The sequence below is a fragment of the Oncorhynchus clarkii genome, chromosome 24, assembly GCF_045791955.1.
Source record: "Oncorhynchus clarkii lewisi isolate Uvic-CL-2024 chromosome 24, UVic_Ocla_1.0, whole genome shotgun sequence".
In the NCBI taxonomy this organism is placed as follows: domain Eukaryota; kingdom Metazoa; phylum Chordata; class Actinopteri; order Salmoniformes; family Salmonidae; genus Oncorhynchus; species Oncorhynchus clarkii.
The window spans coordinates 41,750,969-41,772,266 of NC_092170.1; the positions used below are offsets into that span (position 1 = coordinate 41,750,969).

Consider the following 21,298-nt stretch of genomic DNA (forward strand, 5'->3'; position numbering starts at 1 on the left):
CCCCCTGTGAGTACTGGTAGTCACACACACACTCCCCGTGAGTACTGGTAGTCACACACACTCCCTGTAAGTACTGGTAGTGTCACACACACTCCATGTGAGTAAAGGTAGCCACACACACACTCCCCTTGAGTACAGGTAGTCACACACACACTCCCCGTGAGTACTGGTAGTCACACACACTCCCCGTGAGTACTGGTAGTCACACACACACTCCCTGTGAGTACTGGTAGTCACACACACACTCCCTGTGAGTACTGGTAGTCACACACACACACTCCCTGTGAGTACTGGTAGTCACACACGCTCCCCTTGAGTACTGGTGGACACTTGGCTTTGGTTGTATCCACATTTTTATATCGTCATACCGTCCTTCTCTCATCCCGGAATTTACGGTATTACTGGCGTAGCACACAAGGGGGCGCTAAAAACGCAAGAAAAGCCCATTGCGCCTCTTTTACCAGAATACCCAACAAAATTCACACAAACGAATAGTGAAATCAAATAAACGCTGTTAGCTAAATGCTAACGAGCTAAAACAAACTAACTAATTGCAAAGATGGGCACATCCAGCTCTTAAAGTTATACAAGCATAGCTAGCAGCTAACCTGAAGGTTATTTTTGTCGTGTGGACATTCACAAACGAGGGTGAATGAGAGAAATTAGTGCAAATGAACTAAGTTGTGATGCTTTTCTGAAGGAAGAGCAGCATGTGTACACAGAGCAGGGGAGGGTGAGGAGGAGGAGGGAGCACGCAGGAGGAAGAAACGCTACAGGGGGAAAGAACTCATCCAGAGCTCTTGGTCTTTCTGGTAGAAAGCCATTCTAAGATATCTATCTGATGGTAAACATGTAGTATTGAATTGTACACGAGTGTAACTTCATCACAACAGAGAGACTCGCCAGTAGATAAAGACCTCTATGGATTCACCAGCTCCCACTTTCTCCCCCGTGTGACATTTACAAACAACCAGGTTGACTGGCTCAACTGTTCCGGGGAACTACAGTGAGCTTCATAATTTAAAATGATGTGACACATGAAATTAAGATCTTTAATCTCCTAACGTATTGCCTGCAGGTTTGAACTTAAATAAGTAGCTATAAATATTCACATTTATTGAAAAATTTCAACTAAATAAGTTTTGACGGTATCCCGTGGATTTTTTCCAAATACCTCGGTATACGGTATACTCCTAAGCCTGGTGGACACACAGACACACTCCCTGGAAGTACTGCTGGGATACAGGCTAAACGGCTAGTGTGTTGGAGGTGGTTGGGTTTGATAAGTCACCTCAGTTTTGATTCTTATTGTCCTGTTTTCAGGAGCTGCTCACCAACGTGTCGGACATAGTGGAGGGAATCCTGAAGATGCACGACACGACCAAGGTGAGAGAGGTAGCCTAGTGGTTAGAGTGGAGGGGCGGCAGGTAGCCTAGTGGTTAGAGTGGAGGGGCGGCAGGTAGCCTAGTGGTTAGAGCGTTGGGCCAGTAACCGAAAGGTTGCTGGATCGAATCCCCGAGCTGACAAGGTGTCGTTCTGCCCCTGAACAAGGCCATTGTTCCCCGGTAGGCCGTCAATGTAAATAAGAATTTGTTATTAACGACTTGCTTAATAAATAAAAAATGTAATTGTATTTTTATGTCTGTAATGTGGTTGGGACTATAATTCTCATAATGCGACTGCTGTCCACTGACATTTAGTCCTTGTTGTATTTGACCCTAACCTTTGACTTAACCTTTGACCCCCGCACACACAGCTGGGTCACCTGACCCTAGAGGACTACCAAATATGGAGTGTGAAGAGCGCTTTGGCCAACGAGTTCCTCAACCTGCTGTTCCAGGTCAGAAAAAACACACACACACACACACACACACATTAATTTTGTGGTTTGTTCCAGGTGTGTGTGTGTGTCTCTGTTTTGTAGTTTACTTTCTGTGTGTGTTTTCTGCAGGTGTCCCACATTGTCCTGGGCCTTCGGCCTGCTACTCCTGAAGAGGAGGGACAAATCATCAGGTATAAACATCTCACGATGAACTCTTGTGTTGTACACCTCTACACTTTTTAAAGCTCTGCAATCTCGTGTGTGTGTGTCTGTGTGCGTGTGCGTGTGCATGTGTGTGTGTGTGTGTGTGTGTGTGTGTGTGTGTGTGTGTGTTCGTGTGTGTTCGTGTGTGTTTGTGTTCGTGCGTGCGTGTTCGTGCGTGCGTGTGTGCGTGTGTGTGCGTGTGTGTGCGTGTGTGTGCGTGTGTGTGCGTGTGTGTGCGTGTGTGTGTGTGCGTGTGTGCGTGTGTGTGTGTGTGTGTGTGTTCAGGGGGTGGCTGGACAGAGAGGCCAGACGTGGGCTTCAGCCTGGGGAGAACAGGTTCCTCATCTCCAGCCAGTGGTGGAAGCTGTGGAAGGACCACGTCAAATATGTGAGTGGAAGTCCAAATCTGCGTCCCAAATGACACCAGGGCCCGTGGGGTCAAATGTAGTGCGCTACATAGGGGATAGGGTGCCAAGAGCACTACATAGGGTGCCAAGTGCACTACATAGGGAATAGGGTGCCAAGTGCACTACATAGGGAATAGGGTACCAAGTGCACTACATAGGGAATAGGGTACCAAGTGCACTACATAGGGAATAGGGTACCAAGTGCACCACATAGGGAATAGGGTACCAAGTGCACTACATAGGGAATAGGGTACCAAGTGCACTACATAGGGAATAGGGTGCCAAGTGCCCTACGTAGGGGATAGGGTGCCAAGTGCCCTACGTAGGGGATAGGGTGCCAAGTGCCCTACGTAGGGAGTGGGGTGTCGTTTGGGAAGCCTAACTTAAGTTGAAGAGCAGAATATGATAATCACAACACACCAAGGTTACTGACCATCCTCTCCTCTCCTCTCTCTCCCCAGGACCACAAGTCCATCCTGGTGGATCAGCCCTCTGTCCTCTCCTCTCTGAGGAATCCTCAGGCCTCTGCCACCGTCGAGCCTGCCCCCCTGGAGCCAGGGGTAGGTGAAGGTCTGGGGGTCCCCAGCCCAGCCAGCCCCTCAGAGGAGAGGTCCCCTGATGCTGTGTTCAGCGTCTCTGAAGCCACAGAGACACAAAGCACAGGTCAGTGACCAGACTGGCCACTAGGGAGCGCTGTGCACAATGTTATAACCTCAGATGATGGGTTATAACTGTTTATTAAGTATTTATAAACTACGTATCAATTAATGATTTACTGTTTTTATAAACTAGTTTTAACCTTTTACATCCCCTCTAAGGGTACTTGAACCTGACTGTACAGTGTTCCTGTACTTGAACCTGACTGAACAGTGTTCCTGTACTTGAACCTGACTGAACAGTGTTCCTGTACTTGAACCTGACTGAACAGTGTTCCTGTACTTGAACCTGACTGAACAGTGTTCCTGTACTTGAAACTGACTGTACAGTGTTCCTGTACTTGAACCTGACTGTACAGTGTTCCTGTACTTGAACCTGACTGAACAGTGTTCCTGTACTTGAACCTGACTGAACAGTGTTCCTGTACTTGAACCTGACTGAACAGTGTTCCTGTACTTGAACCTGACTGAACAGTGTTCCTGTACTTGAACCTGACTGAACAGTGTTCCTGTACTTGAACCTGACTGAACAGTGTTCCTGTACTTGAACCTGACTGTACAGTGTTCCTGTACTTGAACCTGACTGAACAGTGTTCCTGTACTTGAACCTGACTGAACAGTGTTCCTGTACTTGAACCTGACTGTACAGTGTTCCTGTACTTGAACCTGACTGTACAGTGTTCCTGTACTTGAACCTGACTGTACAGTGTTCCTGTACTTGAACCTGACTGTACAGTGTTCCTGTACTTGAACCTAACTGAACAGTGTTCCTGTACTTGAACCTGACTGTACAGTGTTCCTGTACTTGAACCTGACTGTACAGTGTTCCTGTACTTGAACCTGACTGTACAGTGTTCCTGTACTTGAACCTGACTGAACAGTGTTCCTGTACTTGAACCTGACTGAACAGTGTTCCTGTACTTGAACCTGACTGTACAGTGTTCCTGTACTTGAACCTGACTGAACAGTGTTCCTGTACTTGAACCTGACTGAACAGTGTTCCTGTACTTGAACCTGACTGAACAGTGTTCCTGTACTTGACCTTGACTGTACAGTGTTCCTGTACTTGAACCTGACTGAACAGTGTTCCTGTACTTGAACTTGACTGAACAGTGTTCCTGTACTTGAACCTGACTGTACAGTGTTCCTGTACTTGAACCTGACTGTACAGTGTTCCTGTACTTGAACCTGACTGTACAGTGTTCCTGTACTTGAACCTGACTGTACAGTGTTCCTGTACTTGAACCTGACTGAACAGTGTTCCTGTACTTGAACCTGACTGTACAGTGTTCCTGTACTTGAACCTGACTGTACAGTGTTCCTGTACTTGAACCTGACTGTACAGTGTTCCTGTACTTGAACCTGACTGAACAGTGTTCCTGTACTTGAACCTGACTGTACAGTGTTCCTGTACTTGAACCTGACTGAACAGTGTTCCTGTACTTGAACCTGACTGTACAGTGTTCCTGTACTTGAACCTGACTGAACAGTGTTCCTGTACTTGAACCTGACTGAACAGTGTTCCTGTACTTGAACCTGACTGAACAGTGTTCCTGTACTTGAACCTGACTGAACAGTGTTCCTGTACTTGAACCTGACTGAACAGTGTTCCTGTACTTGAACCTGACTGAACAGTGTTCCTGTACTTGAACTTGACTGAACAGTGTTCCTGTACTTGAACCTGACTGTACAGTGTTCCTGTACTTGAAACTGACTGTAAAGTGTGTTACTCTGATGCCATCACCCCCCCCCCCCCCCCTCCTCCTCCTCAGTGGTGACCCCCCAGGCCGGCCCCTCAGCCACAGAGACCTCTTTTGCCCGGCAACACCACGTGTCAGACAACAACCAGTGTTTCTCGGGGGACAACGGCCACATCCCCTCCCTCTCTCAGTCCCATCTGGCAGCTCAGAGGCCTGGAGCCATCGACAACACGCCCCTGGTCAACACAGACCCCATGAAGGTGTGTGTTTGCCCCCTATATTATATAGTGGTTACATCTAATACATTGTCTTGTACATTTTCCAACATCAAGTTGTTGATTTAAGTTCAAGGAGAAAACGTTTTTATTCCATCCAACCGTCTGTCTGTGTCTCTGTCTGTCTGTGTCTCTGTCTGTCTGTGTCTCTGTCTGTCTGTGTCTCTGTCTGTCTGTCTGTCTGTCTGTCTGTCTGTCTGTCTGTCTGTCTGTCTGTCTGTCTGTCTGTGTCGCTGTCTGTCTGTGTGTGTCTCTGTCTGTCTGTGTCTCTATCTGTCTCTGTCTGTCTGTTTCCGTGTCTGTCTGTCTGTCTGTCTCGCTCTGTCTTCAATTTGCATGACGTAGCTATGTACATATTGCCAAAGCTTACTTTGGAGATTTACAATATTAACATAATTAATAATAACAATCAATATTGTCAACGGGACAACAGTAACAACAATAACCAAGGGTAAAAATAACCATACAATTAACAATGGCAAAGAGGACATGTGCATGTTTATTGGTCTGCCAGACACTGTCCCTCGTCTTATAGTGCGCTGCCAACCCACAGCTCTATGCGTCCTCCCCCAACAGGACAGGTAGCCTATTCTCATCAGAGAGGTCTCTGAAACCTTGAATAAGGGTTTCAAATTTGGGCTCTGTCTCTCTCTGTCTGGTTCTCTCTGTCTGGTTCTCTCTGTCTGGTTCTCTCTGTCTGGTTCTCTCTGTCTGTCTGTCTCTCTCTGTCTGTCTCTCTCTGTCCTCCTGTCCATGGTCTTATCTCTGAGCTCTGTGACGATATGGCCAGACATTAGGCATGTCCTGTGTATATCCATCTTCAGTAGTGGAGGAGAATGTAATGTGTTTTATCCGTGTCCTCCTCTGACCCCCTGTCTCTCTCCTGTACCCCCCCTCAGGCCCCCTCATTGACCATGGAGGGAGGCCGGCTGAACCAATCCTTACAGCTGGTGGCAGGCAGGGACTTTGAGACGGTGCCAGAGCCGGTGTGGAGGGCGCTGTTCCACTGGTATGGAGCCAACCTCAGCCTGCCACGACCGGTACGGATGGACCACAACCACCCCTCACACTATGGACCACAACACAACCACCCCTCACACTATGGACCACAACACCCCTCACACTATGGACACACAACACAACCACCCCTCACACTATGGACCACAACACCCCTCACACTATGTACCACAACACCCCTCACACTATGGACCACAACACCCCTCACACTATGGACCACAACACCCCTCACACTATGGACCACAACACGACCACCCCTCACACTATGGACCACAACACCCCTCACACTATGGACCACAACACCCCTCACACTATGGACCACAACACCCCTCACACTATGGACCACAACACGACCACCCCTCACACTATGGACCACAACACGACCACCCCTCACACTATGGACCACAACACGACTACCCCTCACACTATGGACCACAACACGACTACCCCTCACACTATGGACCACAACACGACCACCCCTCACACTATGGACCACAACACGACCACCCCTCACACTATGGACCACAACACGACCACCCCTCACACTATGGACCACAACACCCCTCACACTATGGACCACAACCACCCCTCACACTATGGACCACAACCACCCCTCACACTATGGACCACAACCACCCCTCACACTATGGACCACAACACCCCTCACACTATGGACCACAACACCCCTCACACTATGGACCACAACACCCCTCACACTATGGACCACAACACGACCACCCCTCACACTATGGACCACAACACCCCTCACACTATGGACCACAACACGACCACCCCTCACACTATGGACCACAACACGACCACCCCTCACACTATGGACCACAACACGACTACCCCTCACACTATGGACCACAACACGACTACCCCTCACACTATGGACCACAACACGACCACCCCTCACACTATGGACCACAACACGACCACCCCTCACACTATGGACCACAACACCCCTCACACTATGGACCACAACCACCCCTCACACTATGGACCACAACCACCCCTCACACTATGGACCACAACCACCCCTCACACTATGGACCACAACACCCCTCACACTATGGACCACAACACGACCACCCCTCACACTATGGACCACAACACCCCTCACACTATGGACCACAACACCCCTCACACTATGGACCACAACACCCCTCACACTATGGACCACAACACCCCTCACACTATGGACCACAACACCCCTCACACTATGGACCACAACCACCCCTCACACTATGGACCCACAACACAACCACCCCTCACACTATGGACCACAACACCCCTCACACTATGGACCACAACACAACCACCCCTCACATTATGGACCACAACACGACCACCCCTCACACTATTGACCACAACACAACCACCCCTCACACTATGGACCACAACCACCCCTCACACTATGGACCACAACCACCCCTCACACTATGGACCACAACCACCCCTCACACTATGGACCACAACCACCCCTCACACTATGGACCACAACACGACCACCCCTCACACTATGGACCACAACACGACCACCCCTCACACTATGGACCACAACACCCCTCACACTATGTACCACAACCACCCCTCACACTATGGACCACAACACGACCACCCCTCACACTATGGACCACAACACGACCACCCCTCGCACTATGGACCACAACACGACCACCCCTCACACTATGGACCACAACCACCCCTCACACTATGGACCACAACACGACCACCCCTCACACTATGGACCACAACACAACCACCCCTCACACTATGGACCACAACACGACCACCCCTCACACTATGGACCACAACCACCCCTCACACTATGGACCACAACACAACCACCCCTCACACTATGGACCACAACACAACCACCCCTCACACTATGGACCACAACACGACCACCCCTCACACTATGGACCACAACCACCCCTCACACTATGGACCACAACACAACCACCCCTCACACTATGGACCACAACACAACCACCCCTCACACTATGGACCCACAACACGACCACCCCTCACACTATGGACCACAACACGACCACCCCTCACACTATGGACCACAACACGACCACCCCTCACACTATGGACCACAACACGACCACCCCTCACACTATGGACCACAACACGACTACCCCTCACACTATGGACCCACAACACGACTACCCCTCACACTATGGACCCACAACACGACCACCCCTCACACTATGGACCACAACACGACCACCCCTCACACTATGGACCACAACACCCCTCACACTATGGACCACAACACGACCACCCCTCACACTATGGACCACAACACGACCACCCCTCACACTATGGACCACACCACCCCTCACACTATGGACCATAACACCCCTCACACTATGGACCACACCACCCCTCACACTATGGACCACAACACAACCACCCCTCACACTATGGACCACAACACAACCACCCCTCACACTATGGACCACAACACGACCACCCCTCACACTATGGACCACAACACGACCACCCCTCACACTATGGACCACAACACAACCACCCCTCACACTATGGACCACACCACCCCTCACACTATGGACCACAACCACCCCTCACACTATGGACCACAACACGACCACCCCTCACACTATGGACCACAACACGACCACCCCTCACACTATGGACCACAACACGACCACCCCTCACACTATGGACCACAACTCAACCACAACACGACCACCCCTCACACTATGGACCACAACACCCCTCACACTATGGACCACAACACGACCACCCCTCACACTATGGACCACAACACGACCACCCCTCACACTATGGACCACAACACAACCACCCCTCACACTATGGACCACAGCACGACCACCCCTCACACTATGGACCACAACACGACCACCCCTCACACTATGGACCACAACACGACCACCCCTCACACTATGGACCACAACACGACCACCCCTCACACTATGGACCACAACACTATGGACCACAACACGACCACCCCTCACACTATGGACCACAACACGACCACCCCTCACACTATGGACCACAACACGACTACCCCTCACACTATGGACCACAACCACCCCTCACACTATGGACCACAACACAACCACCCCTCACACTATGGACCACAACACGACCACCCCTCACACTATGGACCACAACACAACCACCCCTCACACTATGGACCACAACACGACCACCCCTCACACTATGGACCACAACACAACCACCCCTCACACGATGGACCACAACACGACCACCCCTCACACTATGGACCACAACACCCCTCACACTATGGACCACAACACAACCACAACACGACCACCCCTCACACTATGGACCACAACACCCCTCACACTATGGACCACAACACGACCACCCCTCACACTATGGACCACAACACGACCACCCCTCACACTATGGACCACAACACCCCTCACACTATGGACCACAACACGACCACCCCTCACACTATGGACCACAACACGACCACCCCTCACACTATGGACCACACCACCCCTCACACTATGGACCACAACATGACCACCCCTCACACTATGGACCACAACACGACCACCCCTCACACTATGGACCACAACACGACCACCCCTCACACTATGGACCACAACACGACCACCCCTCACACTATGGACCACACCACCCCTCACACTATGGACCACAACATGACCACCCCTCACACTATGGACCACAACACGACCACCCCTCACACTATGGACCACAACACGACCACCCCTCACACTATGGACCACACCACCCCTCACACTATGGACCACACCACCCCTCACACTATGGACCACAACCACCCCTCACACTATGGACCACAACACCCCTCACACTATGGACCACAACACAACCACCCCTCACACTATGGACCACAACACGATCACCCCTCACACTATGGACCACAACACAACCACAACACGACCACCCCTCACACTATGGACCACAACACGACCACCCCTCACACTATGGACCACACCACCCCTCACACTATGGACCACAACCACCCCTCACACTATGGACCACTACACGACCACCCCTCACACTATGGACCACAACACGACCACCCCTCACACTATTGACCACAACACAACCACCCCTCACACTATGGACCACAACACCCCTCACACTATGGACCACAACACAACCACCCCTCACACTATGGACCACAACACGATCACCCCTCACACTATGGACCACAACACAACCACAACACGACCACCCCTCACACTATGGACCACAACACGACCACCCCTCACACTATGGACCACACCACCCCTCACACTATGGACTACAACCACCCCTCACACTATGGACCACAACACGACCACCCCTCACACTATGGACCACAGCACGACCACCCCTCACACTATGGACCACAACCACCCCTCACACTATGGACCACAACACGACCACCCCTCACACTATGGACCACAACACGACCACCCCTCACACTATGGACCACAGCACGACCACCCCTCACACTATGGACCACAACTCAACCACAACACGACCACCCCTCACACTATGGACCACAACACCCCTCACACTATGGACCACAACACGACCACCCCTCACACTATGGACCACAACACGACCACCCCTCACACTATTGACCACAACACAACCACCCCTCACACTATGGACCACAACACGACCCCAACTAGGACTGTTGCGGTGACCGTATTACCGTCCTGACGGCGCAGAACAATTCCACGTGACCATTACTGAGTTACTGTAATCTCCTCTTATGCAGTCTGGACATACATTGGTAGTATTAATGACCATCAGGCCCTAATGGCCTGGTACTCAGGGCTCTAACGACCATCAGGCCCTAATGGCCTGGTACTCAGGGCTCTAACGACCATCAGGCCCTAATGACCTGGTACTCAGGGCTCTAACGACCCTCAGGTCCTAATGACCTGGTACTCAGGGCTCTAACGACCATCAGGTCCTAATGGCCTGGTACTCAGGGCTCTACCATCAGGCCCTAATGGCCTGGTACTCAGGGCTCTAACGACCATCAGGTCCTAATGGCCTGGTACTCAGGGCTCTAACGACCATCAGGTCCTAATGGCCTGGTACTCAGGGCTCTAACGACCATCAGGTCCTAATGGCCTGGTACTCAGGGCTCTAACGACCATCAGGTCCTAATGGCCTGGTACTCAGGGCTCTAACGACCATCAGGTCCTAATGTCCTGGTACTCAGGGCTCTAACGACCATCAGGTCCTAATGGCCTGGTACTCAGGGCTCTAACGACCATCAGGCCCTAATGGCCTGGTACTCAGGGCTCTACCATCAGGTCCTAATGGCCTGGTACTCAGGGCTCTACCATCAGGTCCTAATGGCCTGGTACTCAGGGCTCTAACTACCATCAGGCCCCAATGGCCTGGTACTCAGGGCTCTACCATCAGGTCCTAATGGCCTGGTACTCAGGGCTCTACCATCAGGTCCTAATGGCCTGGTACTCAGGGCTCTAACGACCATCAGACCCTAATGGCCTGGTACTCAGGGCTCTACCATCAGGTCCTAATGGCCTGGTACTCAGGGCTCTAACGACCATCAGGCCCTAATGGCCTGGTACTCAGGGCTCTACCATCAGGTCCTAATGGCCTGGTAGTCAGGGCTCTAACTACCATCAGGTCCTAATGGCCTGGTACTCAGGGCTCTACCATCAGGTCCTAATGGCCTGGTACTCAGGGCTCTACCATCAGGTCCTAATGGCCTGGTACTCAGGGCTCTAACGACCATCAGGCCCTAATGGCCTGGTACTCAGGGCTCTACCATCAGGTCCTAATGGCATGGTACTCAGGGCTCTAACTACCATCAGGTCCTAATGGCCTGGTAGTCAGGGCTCTCTCTAACCACTCTGACATCAATGCAAATAAGATGGAAAATCTCATCAAGCACTTATTTAAAACAGTAGCATGCTTTTAAAACACACCCAACTGTTTAATGATTCATTTGAAGAAAGAAGTTCAACAACAGGTTGAAACTGAGTGGTAAACATGGTCGTTGTGGATGTTGTTTCTAAGCCTATCACAACGAAATGGACAGAGCTTTCTAATGATTCGCTCAAAACATCCATTAGCATATTTGTTTATGCATATTCATAAGCTTCTGAGCCTGGGGGGGAAAAAAACCTGAGTTACAATAATGGTTGTGCCATTATATAATACATAGCCTAACGCATATTACGCATGGCAGAAAAACACTGTCTTTTACATGACAATAATCAGCTGACAAAATGTCATGACTGCCACAACTATCCCTTACACTATCACTGAACCATAGATAGTGTATGGGATGGTTGTGTTGTGGTCTATCTATGGTTCAGTGATAGTGTGTGGGATGGTTGTGTTGTGGTCTATCACTGAACCATAGATAGACCACAACCAACCCTTACACTATCACTGAACCATAGATAGACCACAACACAACCATCCCTCACACTATCACTGAACCATAGATCAGGGGTGTCAAACTCATGGGTCTAGTGTCTGCAGGTTTTAGTGTTTTCCTTTCCAGTTAAGACCTAGATGACCAGGTGAGGGGAGTTCCTTACTAATTAGTGACCTTTAATTCATCAATTAAGGACAAGGGAGGAGAGAGAACCAGCAGACACTCTGCCCTCGGTGGAATGAGATTGACACTTGTGCCATAGATGGTCTGCTTGAGGACTGGGTCTAGCTCGAGCGATTTTCAAACTATTGTGAACTTTTTTAGTTGTGTGTGTGTGTGTGTGTGTGTGTGTGTGTGTGTGTGTGTGTGTGTGTGTGTGTGTGTGCGCGCGCGCGCGCACGTACGTACGTACACCTGAAGTTAGGGTACAGCCCTTCGAGGTAATTGTTGAATGCAATGCTTTTCCTCCTGTCCTTTTTTTCCAGGTGATCCAGCAGACGAAAACAGGCCGTGCTGAGCTGGAGCTCTTCCCACGCTACCTCCTCTTCCTGCGGCAGCAGCCCGCCACACGCACCCCCCAGTCCAACATCTGGGTTAACATGGGTATGACCAGCCTGAGAATGTTCCCCCAGCATCTCCCCAGAGGTAACGTAAGCCTGCAGCAAGAAAGAGAGACAGCCTGCTAGGAGCCAACAAACACTACTACTGTAGTCCACCCCTAATCATTCTGTTATAATGGACTGGTCCACCCCTAATCATGCTGTTATAATGGACTGGTCCAGCCCTAATCATTCTGTTATAATGGACTGGTCCAGCCCTAATCATTCTGTTATAATGGACTGGTCCAGCCCTAATCATTCTGTTATAATGGACTGGTCCAGCCCTAATCATGCTGTTTTAATGGACTGGTCCAGCCCTAATCATTCTGTTATAATGGACTGGTCCAGCCCTAATCATTCTGTTATAATGGACTGGTCCAGCCCTAATCATGCTGTTATAATGGACTGGTCCAGCCCTAATCATTCTGTTATAATGGACTGGTCCAGCCCTAATCATTCTGTTATAATGGACTGGTCCAGCCCTAATCATGCTGTTTTAATGGACTGGTCCAGCCCTAATCATGCTGTTTTAATGGACTGGTCCAGCCCTAATCATGCTGTTTTAATGGACTGGTCCAGCCCTAATCATTCTGTTTTAATGGACTGGTCCAGCCCTAATCATGCTGTTTTAATGGACCGGTCCACCCCTAATCATGCTGTTATAATGGACTGGTCCACCCCTAATCATTCTGTTATAATGGACTGGTCCAGCCCTAATCATGCTGTTATAATGGACTGGTCCAGCCCTAATCATGCTGTTATAATGGACTGGTCCACCCCTAATCATTCTGTTATAATGGACTGGTCCAGCCCTAATCATGCTGCTATAATGGACTGGTCCATCCCTAATCATGCTGTTATAATGGACTGGTCCACCCCTAATCATGCTGTTTTAATGGACTGGTCCACCCCTAATCATGCTGTTTTAATGGACTGGTCCACCCCTAATCATGCTGTTTTAATGGACTGGTCCACCCCTAATCATGCTGTTTTTAATGGACTGGTCCACCCCTAATCATGCTGTTTTCATGGACTGGTCCACCCCTAATCATGCCCTTAAAATGGACTGGTACCGGCCCTAATCATGCCCCTAAACTGGACTGGTCCAGCCCTAATCAAGATATTAGAATGGACTGGTCCAGGTTTGGCGGATGCCAGGAGAATGCTTCTTGCCCAAATGCATAGTGCTGACTGTAAAGTTTGGTGGAGGAGGAATAATGGTCTGGGGCTGGTTTTCATGGTTCAGGCCCCTTAGTTCCAGTGAAGGGAAATCTCAATGCTACAGCATACAATAACATTCTAGACTATTCTGTGCTTCTAACTTTGTGGCAACAGTTTTGGGAAGGACCTTTCCTGTTTCAGCATGACAATGCCCCTGTGCTATGCCACCCTTACTTCTCGCGGCTAGAGGCACTGTGAGACAGAGTGCTGCACAGAGGCACTGTGAGACAGAGCGCTGCACAGAGGCACTGTGAGACAGAGCGCTGCACAGAGGCACTGTGAGACAGAGCGCTGCACAGAGGCACTGTGAGACAGAGCGCTGCACAGAGGCACTGTGAGACAGAGCGCTGCAACAGAGGCACTGTGAGACATTAGAGCTCAGCACAGAGGCACTGTGAGACAGAGCGCTGCGCAGAGGCACTGTGAGACAGAGCGCTGCGCAGAGGCACTGTGAGACATTAGAGCTCAGCACAGAGGCACTGTGAGACAGAGTGCTGCACAGAGGCACTGTGAGACAGAGCGCTGCACAGAGGCACTGTGAGACAGAGCGCTGCGCAGAGGCACTGTGAGACAGAGTGCTGCACAGAGGCACTGTGAGACAGAGCGCTGCGCAGAGGCACTGTGAGACAGAGCGCTGCGCAGAGGCACTGTGAGACAGAGCGCTGCACAGAGGCACTGTGAGACATTAGAGCTCAGCACAGAGGCACTGTGAGACATTAGAGCTCAGCGCAGAGGCACTGTGAGACAGAGCGCTGCGCAGAGGCACTGTGAGACAGAGCGCTGCGCAGAGGCACTGTGAGACAGAGCGCTGCGCAGAGGCACTGTGAGACAGAGCGCTGCGCAGAGGCACTGTGAGACAGAGCGCTGCGCAGAGGCACTGTGAGACAGAGCGCTGCGCAGAGGCACTGTGAGACAGAGCGCTGCGCAGAGGCACTGTGAGACAGAGCGCTGCGCAGAGGCACTGTGAGACAGAGCGCTGCGCAGAGGCACTGTGAGACAGAGCGCTGCGCAGAGGCACTGTGAGACAGAGCTCAGCGCAGAGGCACTGTGAGACAGAGCGCTGCACAGAGGCACTGTGAGACAGAGCGCTGCGCAGAGGCACTGTGAGACAGAGCTCAGCGCAGAGGCACTGTGAGACAGAGCTCAGCACAGAGGCACTGTGAGACAGAGCTCAGCACAGAGGCACTGTGAGACAGAGCTCAGCACAGAGGCACTGTGAGACAGAGCTCAGCACAGAGGCACTGTGAGACAGAGCGCTGCGCAGAGGCACTGTGAGACAGAGCGCTGCACAGAGGCACTGAGACATTAGAGACGGCACCGGTCCGATTAGATCACCACTCCATCAGATGTCTGGCCCAGAGGAGTTCGCTTGGCTCCGATCACAAATACCAGCTGACCAGGCATATAGATAAAACCACATATAATACATACCATCTAGCAGATATATAGATAAAACCACATAGAATACATACCATTTAGCAGATATATAGATAAAACCACATAGAATACATACCATTTAGCAGATATATAGATAAAACCACATAGAATACATACCATTTAGCAGATATATAGATAAAACCACATATAATACATACCATTTAGCAGATGTATAGATAAAACCACATAGAATACATACCATTTAGCAGATATATAGATAATACCACATAGAATACATACCATTTAGCAGATATATAGATAATACCACATAGAATACATACCATCTAGCAGATATATAGATAAAAACACATAGAATACATACCATCTAGCAGATATATAGATAAAAACACATAGAATACATACCATCTAGCAGATATATAGATAAAAACACATAGAATACATACCATCTAGCAGATATATAGATAATACCACATAGAATACATACCATCTAGCAGATATATAGATAAAACCACATAGAATACATACCATCTAGCAGATATATAGATAATACCACATAGAATACATACCATCTAGCAGATGCTGTTATCTTAGTCATGCTGCATACATATTAGGCATGGGTGGCCTCAGCGGGAATCGCACCCACAATCATTGGTGACACACTGACCAAAGAGCAAGGCTGTGCTGCTGGGAGAATGGGTGGCTTTTCATTTTCCCCCTTTCTGTTTGCTTTCAAAAATACAAGCATTACCAACCAATATTAAGATGTTTTATTTTTTCTTTTCAAATCAATAATAATAAGTTCCATTTTGTTTTTTATTAATTGTTTATTAACTGAAACTAATATAGATTTTGTTGTCTTTTTTGATCGGAGGCTTTTTTAAATGTAATGACTCGGGTCTGTATTAATTAAATGACCTAATCTAAAAACACCCTTTCTTGCTGCTTCCTTACACCTAATCCTACACGAGCTAAACTACTCTTTATCTCTTGTAATAATGTCTTGATTTAATTAACTCATTTTCTTTAAGTTCACGTGAGTCTGGGTGGCAAGAGTATTTACAATATTACAGGACTTTTCAGGTTTTCTGATGAGTTTATAGTTCATTAAAGGCTGGAGTGTTCTCCTTTTTCTCTCCTCACTCCCCCTCTCTTCCCCCCTCTCCCCTCTCCCTCCTCCCCCTCTCCTCCCTCTCCCACCTCATTGCCCCTTCACTCTCCCCCGTCCTCTCGCTCACTCACTCCCTCCCCCTCTCTCCTCCCTCCCCCTCTCTCCTCCCTCTTCCTCCCTCCCCCTCGGTCACTCCCTCCCCCTCTTTCCCTCCCCCTCTCTCCTCCCTCCCCCTCTCTCCTCCCTCCCCCTCTCTCACTCCCTCGCCCTCTTTCCCTCCCCCTCTCTCCTCCCTCTCCCTCCTCCTCCCCCTCCAGGGAACGTGCCCTCCCCCAACGCTCCTCTGAAGCGTGTCCTGGCCTATACAGGCTGTTTCAGCCGCGTGGGCACCATCAAGGACATCCACCTGTACCTGTCTCGGAGGCTACGCATCAAAGACGAGGACATGAGGCTGTGGCTCTACAACAGCGAGGTGTGTGTGTGTGTGTGTGTGTGTGTGTGGAGCAAACTTGCGGATGTTGATCTCTCATCCAAACCTCCCCACAGAACTATCTGACCCGGTTCTCCTCCCCCCCATAACTATCTGACCCGGTTCTCCTCCCCCCCAGAACTATCTGACCCGGTTCTCCTCCCTCCCCCAGAACTATCTGACCCGGTTCTCCTCCCCCCCAGAACTGTCTGACCCGGTTCTCCTCCCCTCCCAGAACTGTCTGACCCAGTTCTCCTCCCCCCCAGAACTATTTGACCCGGTTCTCCTCGCCCCAGAACTATTTGACCGAGTTCTCCTCCCCCCCAGAACTATCTGACCCGGTTCTCCTCCCCCCAGAACTATCTGACCCGGTTCTCCTCCCCCCATAACTATCTGACCCGGTTCTTCTCCCCCCCATAACTATCTGACCCGGTTCTCCTCCCCCCCCCAGAACTATCTGACCCGGTTCTTCTCCCCCCCATAACTATCTGACCCGGTTCTCCTCCCCCCATAACTGTCTGACCCGGTTCTCCCCCCCCCCAGAACTGTCTGACCCGGTTCTCCTCCCCCCCATAACTGTCTGACCCGGTTCTCCACCCCCCAGAACTATCTGACCCGGTTCTCCTCCCCCCCCAGAACTATCTGACCCTGCTGGATGACGAGGACCACACTCTGGAGGGCCTGAAGATCCAGGACGAGCAGCACTTAGTTATCGAAGGTACATTCAAAACGACTTTTCAGCACAGTAATTAAAATGTTTATCTGACTGCTGAGTTTGCCGAGTGTGTTGAAATGTTTTTAAAAAACAACTGGACTGACTGGAAAATGTCTGATTTTAAAAAGAGAAGATTTAAAAGTTACGCGTCTTTAGTAAAAACCTTCATCTTGTGTTTTTAGTTCGGAACAAAGACATGAGCTGGCCAGAAGAGATGTCCTTCATCGCTAACAGCAGTACAATGGACCGACATAAAGGTACGTCATCATCATCTTCATCGTCATCTTCATCGTCATCGTCATCATCATCATCGTCATCATCATCATCGTCATCATCATCATCATCATCGTCATCGTCCCACTTTACAGTCACAGCCACCTTCTACCAGTTCATCAGTTACATACATTTACAATGCAGTTATCAAGAGCTTTCACTTTCAGTATTTAAGGTTAGATTTATGTCTCTATAACCTTCCTCCCCTTCTCTCCTAAAACCTTTAAAACATGTATGTAATACTGTACATGTGTTCCCCCCCCCCCCCCCCCCAGTTGCTACGGAGAAGGGTGCCACGGGCCTCAGTAACCTAGGCAACACGTGCTTTATGAACTCTAGTATCCAGTGTGTGAGCAACACCACGCCTCTCACTGACTACTTCATCTCAGGAAGACACCTCTATGAACTCAACAGGTAAGCTGTGTGTCTCTGTGTGTGTGTGTGTTTGTGTCCCTGTGTGTGTGTGTCCCTGTGTGTGTGTGTGTGTGTCCCTGTGTGTGTGTGTGTGTGTCCCTGTGTGTGTGTGTGTCCCTGTGTGTGTGTGTGTCCCTGTGTGTGTATGTGTCCCTGTGTGTGTGTGTGTGTGTGTGTGTGTCCCTGTGTGTGTCCCTGTGTGTGTGCGTCCGTGAAAAGGTGTACAGCTTGTTGGATAGCTGTCACGAGAATTTTCAATCCCAATGATAACAACTGACAATCAATAGCTCTGACCAATCCCCCAGATCTGTAAGACCATGGGTATAATAATAAACAACCAATAGCTCTGACCAATCCCCGAGATCTGTAAGACCATGGGTATAATAATAAACAACCAATAGCTCTGACCAATCCCCCAGATCTGTAAGACCATGGGTATAATAATAAACAACCAATAGCTCTGACCAATCCTGAGATCTGTAAGACCATGGGTATAATAATGAACAACCAATAGCTCTGACCAATCCTGAGATCTGTAAGACCATGGGTATAATAATAAACAACCAATAGCTCTGACCAATCCCCCAGATCTGTAAGACCATGGGTATAATAATAAACAATCAATAGCTCTGACCAATCCCCGAGATCTGTAAGACCATGGGTATAATAATAAACAACCAATAGCTCTGACCAATCCCCCAGATCTGTAAGACCATGGGTATAATAATAAACAATCAATAGCTCTGACCAATCCCCGAGATCTGTAAGACCATGGGTATAATAATAAACAATCAATAGCTCTGACCAATCCCCGAGATCTGTAAGACCATGGGTATAATAATAAACAACCAATAGCTCTGACCAATCCCCCAGATCTGTAAGACCATGGGTATAATAATAAACAACCAATAGCTTTGACCAATCCTGAGATCTGTAAGACCATGGGTATAATAATAAACAACCAATAGCTCTGACCAATCCTGAGATCTGTAAGACCATGGGTATAATAATAAACAACCAATAGCTCTGACCAATCCTGAGATCTGTAAGGCCATGGGTATAATAATAAACAACCAATAGCTCTGACCAATCCCCGAGATCTGTAAGACCATGGGTATAATAATAAACAATCAATAGCTCTTACCAATCCCCGAGATCTGTAAGACCATGGGTATAATAATAAACAATCAATAGCTCTTACCAATCCCCCAGATCTGTAAGACCATGGGTATAATAATAAACAATCAATAGCTCTGACCAATCCCCGAGATCTGTAAGACCATGGGTATAATAATAAACAATCAATAGCTCTTACCAATCCCCCAGATCTGTAAGACCATGGGTATAATAATAAACAATCAATAGCTCTGATCAATCCCCGAGATCTGTAAGACCATGGGTATAATAATAAACAATCAATAGCTCTTACCAATCCCCCAGATCTGTAAGACCATGGGTATAATAATAAACAATCAATAGCTCTGACCAATCCCCGAGATCTGTAAGACCATGGGTATAATAATAAACAATCAATAGCTCTTACCAATCCCCCAGATCTGTAAGACCATGGGTATAATAATAAACAACCAATAGCTCTGATCAATCCCCCAGATCTGTAAGACCATGGGTATAATAATAAACAATCAATAGCTCTTACCAATCCCCCAGATCTGTAAGACCATGGGTATAATAATAAACAACCAATAGCTCTTACCAATCCCCCAGATCTGTAAGACCATGGGTATAATAATAAACAATCAATAGCTCTGACCAATCCCCGAGATCTGTAAGACCATGGGTATAATAATAAACAATCAATAGCTCTTACCAATCCCCCAGATCTGTAAGACCATGGGTATAATAATAAACAATCAATAGCTCTGACCAATCCCCGAGATCTGTAAGACCATGGGTATAATAATAAACAATCAATAGCTCTTACCAATCCCCCAGATCTGTAAGACCATGGGTATAATAATAAACAATCAATAGCTCTTACCAATCCCCCAGATCTGTAAGACCATGGGTATAATAATAAACAACCAATAGCTCTGACCAATCCTGAGATCTGTAAGACCATGGGTATAATAATAAACAACCAATAGCTCTTACCAATCCCCCAGATCTGTAAGACCATGGGTATAATAATAAACAACCAATAGCTCTGACCAATCCCCCAGATCTGTAAGACCATGGGTATAATAATAAACAACCAATAGCTCTGACCAATCCTGAGATCTGTAAGACCATGGGTATAATAATAAACAACCAATAGCTCTGACCAATCCCCCAGATCTGTAAGACCATGGGTATAATAATAAACAATCAATAGCTCTTACCAATCCCCCAGATCTGTAAGACCATGGGTATAATAATAAACAACCAATAGCTCTGACCAATCCCCCAGATCTGTAAGACCATGGGTATAATAATAAACAACCAATAGCTCTGACCAATCCTGAGATCTGTAAGACCATGGGTATAATAATAAACAACCAATAGCTCTGACCAATCCTGAGATCTGTAAGACCATGGGTATAATAATAAACAATCAATAGCTCTGACCAATCCTGAGATCTGTAAG

The 21,298-nt window shown here is 48.8% G+C and overlaps 1 protein-coding gene across 1 annotated transcript in view; it reads left to right on the forward strand.

Moving 5' to 3' along the window:
- The window catches only part of LOC139382850 (ubiquitin carboxyl-terminal hydrolase 32-like), an 80,951-nt gene that overhangs the window by 38,992 nt on the left and 20,661 nt on the right, over positions 1-21,298 (forward strand). Inside the window, exons 9-20 of the mRNA XM_071127090.1 lie at positions 1,324-1,386; positions 1,757-1,840; positions 1,952-2,013; positions 2,312-2,414; positions 2,895-3,096; positions 4,862-5,049; positions 5,964-6,104; positions 13,003-13,162; positions 17,161-17,315; positions 17,949-18,030; positions 18,210-18,284; positions 18,576-18,714. Of these exons, the coding sequence (XP_070983191.1) occupies positions 1,324-1,386; positions 1,757-1,840; positions 1,952-2,013; positions 2,312-2,414; positions 2,895-3,096; positions 4,862-5,049; positions 5,964-6,104; positions 13,003-13,162; positions 17,161-17,315; positions 17,949-18,030; positions 18,210-18,284; positions 18,576-18,714 (1,454 nt within the window). The remainder of the gene's footprint in view (positions 1-1,323; positions 1,387-1,756; positions 1,841-1,951; positions 2,014-2,311; positions 2,415-2,894; positions 3,097-4,861; positions 5,050-5,963; positions 6,105-13,002; positions 13,163-17,160; positions 17,316-17,948; positions 18,031-18,209; positions 18,285-18,575; positions 18,715-21,298) is intronic.